General features: G+C 43.5%; 1 protein-coding gene across 1 annotated transcript in view; it reads left to right on the plus strand.

Annotated features, from left to right (window-relative positions):
* RBM45 (RNA binding motif protein 45) overlaps positions 1–13,297 on the plus strand; it is a 34,419-nt gene extending 21,122 nt beyond the window's left edge. The window contains exons 9-10 of the mRNA XM_073577448.1: positions 2,090–2,297; positions 13,053–13,297. Coding sequence (XP_073433549.1) covers positions 2,090–2,282 — 193 coding nt within the window. The 3' untranslated portion in view covers positions 2,283–2,297; positions 13,053–13,297. The remainder of the gene's footprint in view (positions 1–2,089; positions 2,298–13,052) is intronic.
* Positions 13,298–17,850: the final 4,553 nt, after the last annotated feature.

Raw genomic sequence — 17,850 nt, forward strand, 5'->3', positions numbered from 1 at the left:
GACAAAAGACATTACAGCACAGCATAGCAATAAACACATAGATCAAAACAGATACCAATAGGAATGAGGGCCCTGCTCGCAAGCTCACAATCTATAAGGAAAAAGGGGAGACACGAAAGGTGGGTGGTAACAATTGCTTTTATTGTTTTAATTCTTTGGACCAGCCCTAGTGTAATAATCGGGTGTTCCTGTTGCTGCATGAACCAGTTAACAGTCTAAATATGTAACAGTACAGACACAGAGGGCTATTAAATGCAAAAAGCAGGTGAGAATATGATGCGAGGAACCTGGTTATGGTAAATTTTGAAATGAGCCACACAGGAATATTTAGGTTAGTGTGTTGAGGCGATAGGCCAGTCTGAACAAATGCGTTTTTAAATCACGCTTAAAACTGTGGGGATTGGGGATTAATCGTATTAACCTGGGTAGTGCATTCCAAAGAATTGGCGTGGCACGTGAAAAGTCTTGGAGACGGGAGTGGGAGGTTCTGATTAAAGAGGATGTTAACCTCAGGTCATTAGCAGAACGGAGGGCGCGGGTAGGGTGGTAGACTGAGACGAGGGAGGAGATGTAGGGTGGTGCTGAGCCATGGAGAGCTTTGTGGGTGAGGGTAATAAATTTATACTGAATTCTGGAGTGGATGGGTAGCCAGTGTAAGGACTGGCACAAGGTAGAGGCATTGGTATAACAATTGGTGAGGAATATGATCGTAGCTGCAGCATTCAGGACGGATTGGAGAGGGGAGTGTTTGGTAAGAAGGAGACCATTAGTAGAAAGTTACAGTAGACCAGACGAGAATGTATAAGAGAAACAGTTTGCAGAGTCGAAAGTAAGAAAGGGTCGAATTCTAGAAGTGTTTTTGAGGTTCAGATAACAAGAGCGAGCCAGTGATCGGGTGTGGGGGGTGAATGAAAGCTCGGAATCAAGTATGACACCAAGACAGCGGGCATGTTGCTGGGGAGTAATGGTGGAACCACACACAGACATGGCAATGTCGGGTATAGATGCATTAGTAGAGGGAGGAAACACAAGGAGTTCAGTTTTTGACAGGTTCAGTTTCAGATGTAGTGAGGACATGATGTTAGAGACAGCGGTAAGACAATCACTGGTGTTTTCTAAAAAGGCTGGCGTGATATCAGGAGAAGTGTATAATTGAGTGTCATCAGCATAGAGATGGTACTGGAACCCAAATCTACTGATTGCTTGACCAATAGAGGCAGTGTACAAGGAGAAGAGGAGGGGGCCTAGAACTGATCCTTGAGGAACCCCAACAGTAAGGGGAAGGTGAGAGGAGGAGGAGCCAGCAAAAGATACAGTAAAGGAGCGGTCAGAGATAGGAGGAGAACCAAGAGAGAACGGTGTCTTTGATGCCGATGGACTGGAGCATAGTGAGGAGGAGCTGATGATCCACAGTGTCGAATGCTGCAGAGAGATCCAAGAGAATTAGCATGGAGTAATGACCATTAGATTTAGCTGTTAGTAGATCATTAAAGACTTTAGTCAGGGCAGTTTCAGTAGCGCGTAGAGAGCGGAAACCGGATTGTAGAGGGTCGAGGAGAGAGTTGTCTGAGAGATGGCGGATAAGACGGGTGTGGACCAGGAGTTTAGAGATGAAGGGAAGATTAGAGACAGGTCTATAGTTAGCGGCACAGTTTTGGTCAAGGGATGGTTTAAGTAATGGCTGTGTGATGGCATGCTTAAATGAGGTAGGAAAGATACCAGAAGAGAGTGAGAGGTTGAATATTTTTGTTAGGTGAGTGGTGACAGCAGGGGAAAGGAACTGGAGGAGATGTGATGGAATGGGGTCACTGGTGCAAGTGGTAGGGCAAGAAGATGCATGGAGCCTGATTACTTCAGCATTCCCTCGTTACACACCATGTCTGCTTGCTCATTGGTGGCTTTTGTGCTTCTCTACCAGAATTGGATTTCTGAATTCTTGCAGTTTAATATCTGTGGTTTCAATAGGGCGGTACAGGTATGATGTGCTTTCAGGACACATGAGGTCAGACATGATGTAAATTCTGACATTGGATGTTCTCTGTGCTGCTACTACTGAAATATTTAACCTTTTTCTTTTATTTTTTTTTAGTCGTTTTGGGAATCTGATAGAAGTTTACATTGTGCCGGGAAAGAACGTTGGGTACGCTCGATACTCGGAGGTGTACAGCGCAAATGATGCCATAGCCGCTCTGCATGGCAAAATGGTGAACGGCGTAAAGCTGAAGGTGATGCAAGCCGATTCTCCAAAAGATGAGTCCAACAAGAGACAAAGAACATACTGAGTCTCTAAATTTCGGGTAAGTACCAGATGTCCGTTCTGCAGTCTTATCTGTCGCCCCATAGTCACTGATTCCCAGGAAAGGTTCATTTTATAAAGTCTAGGGCAGGGTTCCCCAACTCCAGTCCTCAAGAGCCACCAACGGTTCATGTTTTCAGGATTTCCTTAGTATGACCCAGGTGGTAATTGCAGTACCTGCCCAGGCAATAATTCCATCACCTGGGCAATACTATTGAAATCCTGAAAACATGACCTGTTGGTGGCTCTTGAGGACTGGAGTTGAGGAACACTGGCTAGGGGTACGTAAAAAAATAAAGTATATTGTGGTAAGCGAGGCGATTGTCAGATGACCACTAGAATACATTTGTTGTGCACTGAGGAACAGAAGAAGCAAAGACCGTGACTATAGAGATGCTGCCATGTATCATACCTCCATGCTGTCAGTAATGGCAGGTAGGACACATTTGTATGCAGAGATGCAAAACATTTTAATAGAATTTTAGATTTTTCTAAAGGTTTTACATCAGTAACACTTATCAGTTGGATATGGCATAATCGTCCTGATTGCTTGACGTCCATCCTCCCCCCCCCCCCCCCACCCCCCCCCCAAAAAAAAAAAAGAGTGCCTCTTGGGGGGGTCTCAGTTTGGCTGGGTTCAGATGAGAGGATCAAAAACTGTGTGGTGTTTCTTAGAGAAAAAAAAACTTAATTCTTTTTTCACCCTTGGCATCCGTTTTATACATCTACAATCTAAAAAAAAAAGTAATGAAAGGTTGAATACTGGTTAACGTGGTCATCATGGCAATGGATCCATAAAAAGTCATCTGCCATACTGCTGGAGTATGTATCGCACTTTTTAATTTATTTTCTTAACTCGCCGATAATTTAGTGGGCAAGTCTTTTTTTTTTTTTTTTCCCTCCACCCCATTGCATAAAAAATTTCATATAAATTACACCAACTACGGTACTTCATTTGTTTTTGACATGAGTTTTGCACGTGGACAACAAATTCGATCTTCTGAATGAAACCGTAATGTAAATAGTAGGTAAAAAAAAGGTCAGAGGAAACGCATCTTCTATTTGCCTCATGTCTTAAAGGATCTGTCACACGAGATTCTTGACACTTCATCAGAGCAGCATATTGTGATTCCAGGGATGTCACTTACTGGGCTGCTTGCTGTAGTTTTTATAAAATCACTGTTTTATCAGCAGGAGATTAATACTACAGGACTAGTAAACCTGCTGCCATGTAGTCCTGCATATTCATGAGCTCTAATAACCCCGCCCCCAACACCGATTGGCAGCTTTTTGCCTATGCAAAGTGTACAAAGAAATCAGCCAATCAGTGGTGTGGGTGGGGCTATACAGAGCTCTGTATTCAGAGAACTGGTAGATCTGAGGCAGATAAAATGGAGATTTTATCAAGACTGCAGCAAGCAGCCCAATAAGGGATACATCACTGGAATCAGGGTTTCTGCCCCTACAACGTGCTAGTCTCACATGGGGTAGCATAAACTTGCTGACAAATTACCTTTAAATGGGACCTAATTATGGGGCTTTCCAACTAATGAGACATATTAAATCAGTAGAAGGGAAGTAATGGGCATTACCATTTCTTTTATGGGAATGACACTTGTCCGCAGCGGTGCTGTATACACTTTACTGTACTCTAAGAGCACCATAGGAATCTCTTCTATATGGAAATGACCATAGTTCCCTCCTGAGAGCAGCGGTGTATAAAAAAGGAACGGAAAGCTCCATATATGATTGTAGAAACCTGTAAAATTGGCATTAAATGCTGAATATAATGTGCAAAGTACAGAATGAGCCCGTGATGGAGTAATACAGTGATTGTGGGAGGGAAAATCCTCTTTACTTCAGTCTTATTTGAAGGTAAAAAATTCCAATTGATTGTAGGTATCTTGTTGTTAGAGCCTGAAGCTCCCGAGTCGCCCTGGCATTCACTCCGCATTTAGTTCTCCTGCTTCCAGCTTGGCAGATTTATTTTACGTTGCTGTCATTTTCTCCTGGGCACTTAGCAATTACCAGCCAGCAATTTGTCGGGAAGCGTTTGATTACATGATGAAAGTGTTCGGTCACGTCCTGATTATCCCCATTGTATCCTAATTAGTAGAATAACCATGTGGGAGGCCCCCGCCCGCGTTCATCAGTGTCAGATGTTACAGGTTGCTACTTTCTGGAATACCCCATGCTGAATGTTAGCTTCTTCTGTAGCCAAACGATCTGTGGTGATATCTGTAGCGGCACGATCAGTAGTGATATGATCTGTAGCGGCACGATCAGTAGTGATATGATCTGTAGCGGCACGATCAGTAGTGATATGATCTGTAGCGGCACGATCAGTAGTGATATGATCTGTAGCGGCACGATCAGTAGTGATATGATCTGTAGCGGCACGATGAGTAGTGATATGATCTGTAGCGGCACGATGAGTAGTGATATGATCTGTAGCGGCACGATGAGTAGTGATATGATCTGTAGCGGCACCATCAGTAGTGATATGATCTGTAGCGGCACCATCAGTAGTGATATGATCTGTAGCGGCACCATCAGTAGTGATATGATCTGTAGCGGCACCATCAGTAGTGATATGATCTGTAGCGGCACCATCAGTAGTGATATGATCTGTAGCGGCACGATCAGTAGTGATATGATCTGTAGCGGCACGATCAGTAGTGATATGATCTGTAGCGGCACGATCAGTAGTGATATGATCTGTAGCGGCACGATCAGTAGTGATATGATCTGTAGCGGCACGATGAGTAGTGATATGATCTGTAGCGGCACGATGAGTAGTGATATGATCTGTAGCGGCACCATCAGTAGTGATATGATCTGTAGCGGCACCATCAGTAGTGATATGATCTGTAGCGGCACCATCAGTAGTGATATGATCTGTAGCGGCACCATCAGTAGTGATATGATCTGTAGCGGCACCATCAGTAGTGATATGATCTGTAGCGGCACCATCAGTAGTGATATGATCTGTAGCGGCACGATCAGTAGTGATATGATCTGTAGCGGCACGATCAGTAGTGATATGATCTGTAGCGGCACTATTGATTTAAAGTGACATGATCTGTAGTGGCAGGATCTATGGCGGCACGATCTGAAGTGATATGATTTATAGCGACATGATCCGTAGAAATATGATCTGTAGCGCCACGATCTGTAGCGATATGATGGCTCTGTGTTTGGAAACAGAACCTGTTTTCACTGTTGGATACAGTACGAGGTCATCGTCACTTGGGATCGCAGTAATTTGCAGAGCTGGCATAGTATAATATTACTAGTGTGCTTAACCCTCTAATATTACACGGATATTATGCTTTATTGATCCCGCTTAATTTCAGAATATTTAAAACACTATTTTAAATCCATTTCCAAAATGTAGAGAGAAGGGCTGGGCTCTGTAGATGTAAAAAAAAAAACAAAAAACATTGGATAGGGTCAGCTATGTATCGATCGGTAATAGACATTCACTCAACAGCTTGTTCATGCTGCGTCTTTGCCTCGTTTTTTCCCACTCAACAAAATGCAGTATTTTACAGCACGGGCAAAGAGATTGAGATTTCTGACATCGCCACACACTGCGTATTTTTTCCTTGCAGATTTGAACCATAAGGTTTTTGCAGTGTTTCTCTCCATTTAAATGAATGGGGGGGAGAACTCACGTATTTTAAAGGGAACCTGTCACCAGAAAACGCTAGTACCCTGCAGATATGGGGTTAATAGACAGGTTAATAGCGTTACTTAGGCCTCTTTCACACTTCAGTTTTTTGCATCAGTTATAATCCGCCAAAAAGGCGGACAAGCGGATCCGTTGTAAACTGATGTGAACGGATGGCACAGGATCCGTTTTCAGACGGATCCTGAAAAAGAAGAAATTTAAAGGAATCGCTGGCGAGAGAGAGAGAGAGAGAATTTTTTTTTTTGTCCGGCACCCAGAAAGAAATTCGTGTTAAATCAGTGTTTGCAGGATCCGCCAGAGAAAAAAACGTTACAAGCTCCGTTTTGAAATTTTTGAGGATGGTGACGGACAGCAACTTTTGGCGGATCCTCACAAAAAACGGATGCAACGGACAGCAATCCGTCACAATCCGCCATTAATGCAAGTCAATGGGAAAAAAACGGATCCTCAAAAAAAAATTGAGGATCCGTTTTTTTTAAAAACCTGGCGGATTGTGACTGATTGTAAAAAACGGAAGTGTGAAAGAGGCCTAATCTGCTTGAATCCTGCACTTAGCAGAACGCCGCAGGGGGGAAAATGAACTTTATTCCTCCCAGCAACTTTCCGGTTTCAGCCACAGGGGTGGCATCGTCACTGGTTCAGTCACCGCTCAGTATATAGAGAGCAGCAGCTGTATCCCCACTACCCCTTGCCGGCACTGACTGACGTCCAGATCTAATGATGAGCTGCTGTCAGTCGGTGCTAGGGGCGTGGTTACAGACGCGGCTCTATAAACTCAGAGCGGTGACTTAACCGGCGCCATCCCATGACTGAAACCGGAAAGCTGCAGAAGGGACTAAAGTTTATTTTCTCCCTGCAGTTTTGAGCTAAGGGCAGGTTAGGAACGCTATAATAACCTGCTGATTAACCCCATATCTGCTGGTTAATAGCGTTTTGTTCGTTGACAGGTTCCCATTAAAGGGAATCTGTCACCCATATTAAGTGATATCATGTAAAGATATCACTAATTTGTGCATCCCATAAGGATTCTATTCAGGCTTTTGACTGCCCCCGACCCCGCACCTTTGAGGCATAAATACCTTTTTTAGCTTGTTGGTGTTGCATGCAAATCGCCGCTGTCCGGTCCGATGGGCGTGGCTTAGTGGTTCCCCCCCCCCCCCACCTCCTCAGCTTGCTTCACGTAATGTTCGTCTGTGAATTCCACAGACGCCGTTGGTTTTCGCGCTTGCGCAATGTAAAGGCCCCGGCGCCTGCGCAGTATGCTTTGCCCAACTGTGGGCGAAGCATAAAATCGCTACTGCGCAAACGCCAGTATTTTCCAGCGCGGTCTATGCCCCGGAAATCTTCATATGCAGGACACACTTCCGGGGCATAGACCGCACTAGAAAACACTGGCGCTTGCGCAGTAGCGATTTTATGCTTCGCCCACAGTTGGGCAAAGCATACTGCGCAGGCGCCGGGGGCCTTTACATTGCGCAAGCGTGGAAACCAACGGCATCTGTGGTATCCACAGGCGAAGATTACGTGAAGCAAACCGAGGAGGTGGGGAGGGAGAAGACCACTAAGCCACACCCATCGGACCGGACCGCGTCGATTTGCATGCATCACCAACAAGCTAAAAAATGTATTTATGCCTCAAAGGTGCGGGGTCGGGGGGAGTCAAAAGCCCGAATAGAATCCTTATGGGACGCACAATTTAGTGATATCTTTACATGATATCACTAAATATTGGTGACAGATTCCCTTTAGGCTGTGTGCACACGTAGCGATTTTTAAGCGTTTTTGCCGCGATTTTCGGCGCGAAAACGCTTAAAAATCGTGTACAGAACGCCCCCCATGCATTCCTATGGCATTCCGCACATGCTGTGCTAATGCTGCGCTTTTTTCCGCGGCGGAATCGCATCGCGGAAAAAATCGCAGCATGCTCATTCTTTGTGCGGAATCGCAAAGAACTGCCGCAATTCCGCACCCATAGGAATGCATGAGAATCGCTTACTCCCCGCATGTGGCTATGCCCACCATGCGGGAAGTTAAGCGTCTCATGTGCGGTTGGTACCCACGGTGTGGAGGAGAGGAGACTGTCCTCCAGGCCCTGGGTACCATCCCCCTGTAAAAAAAAAAGAATAAAAAATCGGGGTATATTTACCTTCCGGCGTCCCGCGATGCATTCCCGGCCTAAGCGTTCCCAGTAATGCCTTGCGGCAAGGTCCTGTGATTACGTAGTCTCGCGTGACTCTACCGGTCTCGCGAGATCGCTATAGCAACGCGAGACTACGTCATCACAGGTCTCGCAAGGCATTACTGGGAACGCTGAGGCCCGGGATGGCAGGGCGGGACGCCGGAAGGTAAATATACCCCGATTTTTTTATTTTTAGCATTTTAACATCCTATCTTTTACTATTGATGCCGCATAGGCGGCCTCAATAGTAAAAACCTGGTCACACTTGTCAAACACTGTTTGACGAGTGTGACCAACCTGTCAATCACTTTCCAAGCGATGCTTCAAATCGCTTGGAAAGTGCTTGAATATCGCACGCGAAAATCGCGGCAAAATCGCGATCATAATCGCGGTAAAATCGCTGTGAAATCGCGCGGAAAAAAACGTGCGATTTCTGGGAAGGAGTCCGGTTTTTAGTAAGCGTTTTAAAACGCTACGTGTGCACATAGCCTTAAGCATTTTTTATTCCTGCCAACGCTGGCTTTTGCTGCAGAAAAATCTGCTGAAAATACTCAACGTGTGCACAAACTCAGGGTGGCTGTAGCACAAAAATCCACTACAATTGTAAAGAAGAGCTGGCCTCTTTTCTGCAGTGTCTGTCCATGCTGAGATCTTTTCTGAAGCATACAGCAAACGTAGACGCCATAACATATGGCGTCCATAGGGCTGATGTACGTTGCTATACTTCTTTTTTTTTTTTCTTTTTTTTTTTTCTTTCTGATGTGCAGCCAAATGTGAAATTCCATACATTTCCATACAACGGTCTAAAGTAAAAGGTATAACATAAGGCTATGGTTGGCAGATGCCACTCTGATTGCAACTTTATTCTTTTTGGTTTCACATTTCCGGCAGTTTTAAAAGATGATTCCCCTCCTCCCAAAAAACTTTCTAATCACTCTGACCTGTACCATTGGGATCACCCGGTATCCTGAGAATGGGGACTGCTGCCCAGTTCGGATTAGAAATTGAGGTGCACATTTTTGACCTGTGCTCCCCTTTTTTTTTTTTTTTTTTTTTTTTTTTTTGTGGGGAGCAGTTTTCAGAGAATCCCTGTTTTTGTGTACTGTAGATGTAGCAGAGCTAAGTCTTCTGTGTATAACCACACGGCTGACTGGCAGTTCCCTGTGTACACTGTGCAGTGTGACCGAGCTGCCAATCATTTAGTGGGGGTGGAGTTAATGATTAGCCTGACTGCTCTGCACTTGAGCTATAGTCCTGCAGTCTTGTTTGAGGAGGGCACACATTGTGTCATTTTGGAGCCTGTATAGATCAGCCATGCTGGCTCCATAGTGAGTAGTAGTGTTCATTATCAGTACTGGTCATGGTGCCAGGTGATCAATGGATTTGCTATTTGTTTTTTGTTTTTTTTTTGCTAGGCAGACGTTAGCGAGAGGCAAGATCTCCCTGTACCCCCTCTTACGAGTGGTAACATTGCATTCTTGCGTCTTAATCTAGTTATTTCCCTAGCTCAGCTTGTGCACATCCCCCGTAGAGTACGTGATGTGTGTACTCGTATAGTGTACATCAATGGCGCTTTCTTCTGGCAGCTCCTCCAGATACACAGGGGGCAGCGGGAGGATTGCTTATTGGCTGGCACTAGCATCGCCGCGGCTAGTCGGATGGTGCTCGCCCTGACGGCAGTGCAGATCAGTCTGCCAGGCTTCAGTGATTCACACTGTGGGGACGAGCCATCAAGACGCATTCCATCATTCTCTGCATATAAATAACGTGATCCGATTAATAGCACAGCACCGAATGCCATTGTACTAAGAGATTGACCTTCCTTTGGCTTAAAGGGAAACATTCTCAGAGCTTCCTGGATCTAAACTGCAGCCACCACCTTCTGCGTCACATAATTAGGATCCTAACGATCCGTCACTTAATTTGATGAACTGTTTTTATTTCCCTAGCTCTCTCTTTCTCTGCCTATCAGGGCCCCAAGAAAACAAAGAAAGGGGTTGCCCAGGCCTTGTACATTGGTGACCGATCACTTCTGTAGGATGTGAGCTGCAGTCCCGGAGATGGGCCACGGCACTGTATGGCGCTGCGCTGAGATTGGCCACGGCACTGCACGCTATGTCCAGCAGATGTCACCCCAAGCTTCAAACTGCTAATCAGTGTTGGACCTCCTACCGATCTGATATTGACGACTTATACAAATGATAGGTTATCAGTATATAAATCCTGGACAAGACCTTTAATGGTTATGCTGATTGTAATCTTCCTAAAATTATAATGCAAAAGGTCAATTAACCGTGGAAATATCCAGGACTGTAGGAGGAGGGGTAGTAGGGTTGAAAAAAAACGGCACATTTCTGTGACATTCAGGGTCTCTGGAAAGCTGGGTGCCATCCACTCTGGGCCAAAGAATGGGGCTGATCACTGGGCACCTGTTGCCTACATTGAGGACAGCTGAATGTAGTAGGAACCGATCTCATAGCTATGGGTCACGTTAGTGTTGAAGCAGACCTGTCGACACTCCTGACCCGCCTGTTTAATTCCATTCTTGTATTCCCCCATAAGAGAACACTTCTGGGTGGTCTCTCCCAGCTCTGCGTTGTGGCGGTCTTCTGTTACTCCTACTTTTGCCATTCCTCTCATAAAGGGATGTGTCTGACTCAAGCTGTGTTTATTGGACAGTGTCAGGACACTCTCCCCCAGTGGTCACACCTAGTTGTCAGTTTATCCATACATTTCTTGGATAAATAAGAGGACCAGCACAATCTAGAGACTAAGAAAGAATGCGCAGAATTGTTACTTCACATGGAATATAAGTATTTACTAAGTAGAGAGGAGATGGGTTTTACCCTCCCCCCAACCCTTCCTTAAAGGGGTATTCCCATCGCCCAAGATCCTATCCCAATATGTAGTAGTAACAAATACCTCCAATTAGAAAGATAGTATGTATAGTTCTTCTCATTCTCTGTATCTCTTACCCCATGTGCAGGGCATTGCAGTAGCTTAGGTATCCATGAATATGACCACTAACGGTAACTGAGTGCTTGTAACCATGGATACCTAAGCTACTGCAATGCCCTGCATATGGGGCAAGAGTTACAGATATATTTAATCAGTAGAACTATACTACATTTCTGATTGGAGATATTTGCTAATCTTATTAGTATGCCTACCACATATTCTGATAGGATCTTTGTGATGGGAATGCCCCTTTTAAAGAAGACATACCGATTTCACCCGGATACATTCATGGTCTGTTGCATAAAATGTATATGACAACTTTTTTCTCTTTGTATAAAACAGTTTCCCTAGAAAAGCACTTTAGCTGTGCTGCGATTAGCCCATTTTCCACCCATTCCTAGCCGTGGTGTTCTGACATTACACAGCCATTAAGCAATGGGAGCTGTGTGGGTGCTCGGTGCAGGGTAACCTACAGACAGCAGAAGTCGCTATGTGTCTCTGGGGCGGATATTGCACAACTGGCTGCTTCCTTCCATTTAGTCATTGGACGGATGAGGATCAGAACGTCCATGTTTATGCCAATGTGACCGTTCTGTAAGAATTGATAAGGTGTCAGTGATATATTTTTTTTTTTTTTTATAAGTAACTTTAGAATGATATTGGGACTGTGAACATGCGATTTCATACTGAATGTTATGAGTTTATAGAATTACGAGTTGTACTTATTAACCATGTTTAGCCTTTTAATGTACTTTGCAAGCCCTGCAACAAAAATATTAAATGCACACTTCTCTAATTTGGCTGATAGTTTCATTGATCGATCCCCTGATTTCTGAAAATCTGGACCATGCAAGAGTCATAAAAATAAATGTGGCAGCATACATACGTTGCTTAGAATTTATGCAATTTTCACACTGGACACTGATGATTTTTTAGACTTTTTAAAAAAAATTTTTTTTTTTTAAGAAATTGCACATCAACATTAACAGTAATTTGACTCAGAGCCTATCGTTTTTATTGAAGCATCTAATGTGCGTTTGCAAAGGTTATTGTGAAGGGAGGGTGAGCTGTGACATCTATTTTGATCCCGTTATCTGTAAAGAAAAGGAAGTGTAAGTCTAAAATCCCATTGCCATTGTGAAAATTGCAAGTGTTCTCATTTTATTTTTTTCTTTTAATACAGATTGTGATTTTTTTTTTTTTTATTTTTTTTTTAAATACAAAAAAACCTGATTGAAAGAATTTTCTGACAATATACTCCCTTAAAATAAACTAGGCTCTCCCGACAAATTGCGATCATGTTCCTCTTTTGTTCTCTTTGGTGACAAGTTATCAATGAGGTCATACAATTCCAGGCAGAAAAGGGCACAACACAGTCCTTTTTTAAAGTGGTTGGATGGCCTTAGAGTGACTGCAGACTTGTGAATACTCACAGCTCGGGCACTGTGAGGATTCTCCGGGAGCAGGCAGTCATGTAACTTCAAGCATGATATTTGCAGACTTCCGGCCACATTCTGACTAGACGTGTCTGGCCTTGCCCAATACTTACATTGAGCGAAGCGATGCAAGTCTAGTCGGCATGTGACTGTATGTATGGAAGTCATATACTTGCTGTCACGCTCTGGATGCCGTCACCGGAGAATCTTGACAGCACTCACACTGCGTACTGCAAGAATTCCAAGTCTGCAGTCACGTAGAACAACTGCAGACTTAAAGCCTAAGGCTGGACTGGACAACCCCTTTAATGGGCATATTTTACATTATTTGGCTAAATAAGTTCTAAAGTAGTAAGAATGAATATCACAGAACTTTAGTCGCCTCCTCTATCTCGTCGCCCCGCAGATGATGTTATGTCGTTGGTTGATGATTGTGAATGACTTTTATGCAGATAACTGTTTTATAATTGTATTGTGCTCTTTCTACAGAACAGAGACTAAATTATGACATGACCCTCACCTTGACTGACTGAAACGTGACAGGAGACAGCTTATAAGTACTGGTTTAGGAAACATTTGTGCGTTTTGTTCACGGACCGAAAAGGTTTTAAGATCCTTTTTTTAAATCCTTTTATCTCGCATTCCAGTGCATATTCAACTGGGTTTTTTTTATTGTGTCCATGCTGTTGGTATATGCAATGAATAAAAAAGTTAAAAAAAAAATAGCGAGTTTGTCTTGTTTTTTTTAATATAAATATTAATCACTATTTATGCATGTGTGTAATGCAGCATATGAAGAAAATGTGTTTTTCATCCACAAAAAACAGATCCATCTGCCATCCATGCATCTGTTTTGTACATTCAGTGTTTTCCAGATTAACAATGTAATAAAGAAAAGATCAAATACAGTTTCTTAGCACACAGTCAGTATTAGGGCAGTGTTTTAGATCAGTATTTACGGAAGTCAAAACCAGGAATGAGAAAACATGTCGCCCCTTCTGCATTTTTTCGATTATACTTTTTTCCTCTGATTGTTCCACTCCTGGTTTTGGCTTCCAATTGCTGATGTAAAATACTGACCAAATACTGAACGTGGCCTAATACTAAAATTTTAATGGATCTATGAAAAAGGTGTGAAGTATGGTTGGTAACCTGCATATAATCCGTGGGTTTGTGTTTATTTTGGGGGGAGGGGTTGCTCCCATTGACTTGTAATGAGTGAGTCTGATTCATGATAGAGATCAGAGTAGGGCATGCCGCACTTTTCTTATACGCAATGCATCGGTTAGTGTCTATAAATGTTCATGTGAGCTACTACATTGACTTGCTTTGGTCCAAGCGTTGTCCATATGTCATCAATTTTGTGTATGGACAGAGCACAGACTTATTAATACGCTCCTCTGAATAAGCCCAGAGGCTGGCCAAATGCTTACTCATTGGTTCTTCATGTTGATCAGTACTCGGGTGAGAGTACATATGTTCTTTAGGCCTCCTTCACACATCCGTGTTTCCACTACTTGTGAAAAATGACGCCACACATACCAGAGACACTTTCACGCGCACACCCATTATAATATATGGACTTGCGCACATGTCTGTGTTTTAACGCAGACAGTGTGTCCATTTGACCCACACGTAGACACGTCATTTTTTTTTATGGCAGCACAGATGTCAATACGTCTCGCACACAGATTACATAAAGTGTGACACATACCGGAATAGGATGCAGAATAGACATGACAGATGTTTAGGCGTTAAAGATGTGCAGAGGTAGATTATATAGATATGGGCTAGATGGATAAATAGATATCCGTGGAGATATATAATTTGTGCCGTGTGGTATGTAGCTTACTGTACATGTATTAACCTAATAAATTAAGAAAAATTACAGTGGGTTTCCTGATTTTTGATAACCTGCAAAGGTAAAGCAGACACCTGAGAGCTGATATAAGGCTGGGAAGGTCCCTTGTTATTGGGCCCTTCACAGCCCGTGTGTGTGGTGTGTAGTTTACTGTACATGTATTAACCTAATAAAAGAAAAATTACAGGGGGTTTCCCAATTTTTGATAACCTGCAAAGGTAAAGCAGACAGCTGATATAAGGCTGGGAAGGTCCCTTGTTATTGGGCCCTTCACAGCCCGTGTGTGTGGTGTGTAGTTTCCTGTACATGTATTAACCTAATAAATGAAGAAAAATTACAGGGGGTTTCCCGATTTTTGATAACCTGCAAAGGTAAAGCAGACAGCTGAGAGCTGATATAAGGCTGGGAAGGTCCCTTGTTATTGGGCCCTTCACAGCCTAAAATTACCAGCCCGAAGTTGCCCTGGAAGTGGTGCATCACATAAGATGTGCCAATTCTGGCTCTCTGCCTTCGCTCTTCCCAATTTGCCCTGGTTTTTGTGCGGTTTTTTTTTGTTTTTTTTTAAATACACACTCCCCCACACCTTTCCTGGTTCACCAATTTATAAAAAAAAAAAAAAAAAAAATGTCTAAAGTGATGCTCCCCATCTAGAGTGACTGTGGGCTGGTAATTTTGGGCTGGGAAGGGTATCAGGTGCGAATATGTATGTAAATAATTGAACGTTCATTCTGCACTGACAGTCACTTTAAAGGTCATATGATACCGATGATCAATGATATCAGATTGTTGGGAGTCTAACACCCTGTACACACACTAATCAGCTGGTACTAGCTCTGGCTTGTTCATCAGGGTGGGAGCTGATGTGTCTGGCAGTAAGTGGGTATTGTGAAGCCTAAATTGCTCGTTGTAAGTCAGGTTCCATTGATGCCGAATTAAACACATAATACATGGTCTCATGTGCGCACATATATGCGATTTTACTGTGTGCACGTTTCTAGATTTCAGAAATTAAATCCATATCGGTATTTATTCAAGGCTTGACATGAGATTGGGCCACTTGTCTGCCCATGATTTATGAATCCAGAGAACCCCTATCATGGAAGTTAGCGAGAGAAGATTGGAGCATCTGGTGCCGCACAACCTTCATCATTGACTACTGGTAAATAATAATCATTATTCATTACGAGAAAAGGAAAGTAACGCCAATAGAGGGGGAAAAATGCTGGTTACTGGCAAGTACATTTTCTGGCTTTGTTTAAATAAAGTTCATTTTCGTGAAAAAATGTAATTTTAACTATTTTTTTTTTTTTAATTAATTGATGAAGCAAAGAGCACAGAGGGGATATACCATATATCTCACATTCACATTTTCGAGTTTTAAAAAATAAATTACTTTCTATTTTGGTTACAAAATGCAAGAGATTAAGAGTTAAACCAAGCGTTCAGTTACCTCGTTATTACAAATTCATTGAAGGGGGGGCAAAGCACATTTTGGTTCTGGCTATCATTGTCCTCAGCAGCCATCAAATTATATCCCAATAATGAAAGAAACTTTAAAAAAAGGCAAATGGAAAATGATATTTTTGTCCATGTGCATTTTAATGAATTTTAATGTATATGGAAGAGCGGCTGTATTACCCGGAGGAAAGAAAGAAGCAGAAAAGAAAGCTCTGTACTTTAATTTTCTTGATCTGTACCATGATTAAATAAATTATATGGAGGAATTAGAAATGTAATCCGCTTCTCTTCATTGTCTCCTTTTTCATTTGTAAATTGCACATAAAATTGTTCCTTTCCATGTTGGGCTGAAACCAAACATCTGCACTGGTCCGATGATGGCGGCTGGATGTAAACTGTATACAGAGTGTGAACACCACAGCGCCGCACACTGAGTAGTGGCCGATCTCTGATACTGCAGCTTAGATCATATTGAAGTGACTTGGAATGAGCGGCAATATTCTAGAATGTCACTACGCTCCGAACATTGCTTACCGCTGGCTGGTGCTACAAACAGCTAAGAGGTGGGGGTGTTGGATCCCAATCGATCTCGTATTCATAAGTCGTGAACAACCCCTTTTAGGGAAGAGTCAGACTGTTGTGTGATTCAGACTAGACTCTCAGCGAAACGTACAGACTGGCCGGCGGCTCTACCGACCTGGGTGTGACCGCTGCATAGAAATCGATGCTGGCACGCTCCGTTTGAGAGAGCCGACAGCTAGTCCATGCATTGTGTTGTCATCCTCGTCTGAGTTATACAGCCGCCTGACTTTTCCCCAAGTTCAGCCTTTTCTTTCTGGTTGTCTGCCATGTTACAGACCCAGTAGAGGCTACTCGCACACAACACCTTTTTCACATGAATTCCACCTGGAACCTGCCTTAGGCTGTGTGCACACGCTGCGGATTAGGTGCGGATTCATCCGCGCGGATTTTGTAAAATCCGCAGGTGAAACCGCAGGTCAAAATACCTGCGGTTTTACCTGCGGATTGCTCTGCGGTTTTGCCCTGCGGTTTTTCATCTCAATGGAGGAGATGGCAAAGCGCAGGGGAATACGCAGAAAGAATTGACATGTCAATTCTTTCTGCGGATTGAAAACCGCAGATAATCCGCGCGGAAAATTCCGCACCGTCTGCACTGCGGTTTTTGATTCCCATAGGGAATCATTGTACTGTACACCGCAGCAGAAACTGCTGCAGGTCCGCAGCGGCCAAAACCGCTGCGGAACTGCAGCAAAATCCACAGCGTGTGCACACAGCCTTAAAAGAAAAAAAAAAAAAAGCACTTAAAAGCTGCTTCAAAGAATGAACATAATGCACGACACTATCACAACGAGTTGCTGTGCACACTAGAGATGAACGACTTTGCCTTTTTTAGGGTCGAGTCAGGTTTCATGAAACCCGACTTTCTCAAAAGTCGTGTCGAATGAAATAGGCCGACTATCAGGAAAGTCGACGGTCCGACTGAAACACGAAACCCAATGCAAGTCAATGGGGGAAGCAAAGTCGGCAGGAAGTGGAGGACAGTAAACACACCTACATGCCGGACCACTTTTTTAAAGTGCGCGAAAACTCCGGACGCTGCACATGTCATCTCGTTGCCCACAGTGTGCGTCCTTGCTCATTGGCTGAAAAAAAAGTTGCGTGCAAGCATTCTGGGAAAACAGACTTTGGCGCTCGGGTCGACCACCACATGGCCGACTTCACGCTGTGGTTGGGTTTCGGTCGGAGAAACCCGACTTTGGCATAAGTCAGCGACTTATGAATCTGGCTGACCTGTTTCGCTCAACTCTAGTGCACATATTGAGTGCTTGGGAGCTTCTTTTTACTATTTCAGGCCTTGGAAGTGGTTAAAAGAATCGGCCTGTTCATTCTTTGGGTGTAAACCATTGGCTATTTCAAGTTTATTAAATTTCAAATAATGACCCCAGC

This window comes from Dendrobates tinctorius, unplaced genomic scaffold (genome assembly GCF_039654945.1).
Source record: "Dendrobates tinctorius isolate UK_male_01 unplaced genomic scaffold, ASM3965494v1 ptg000056l, whole genome shotgun sequence".
In the NCBI taxonomy this organism is placed as follows: Eukaryota; Metazoa; Chordata; class Amphibia; order Anura; family Dendrobatidae; genus Dendrobates; species Dendrobates tinctorius.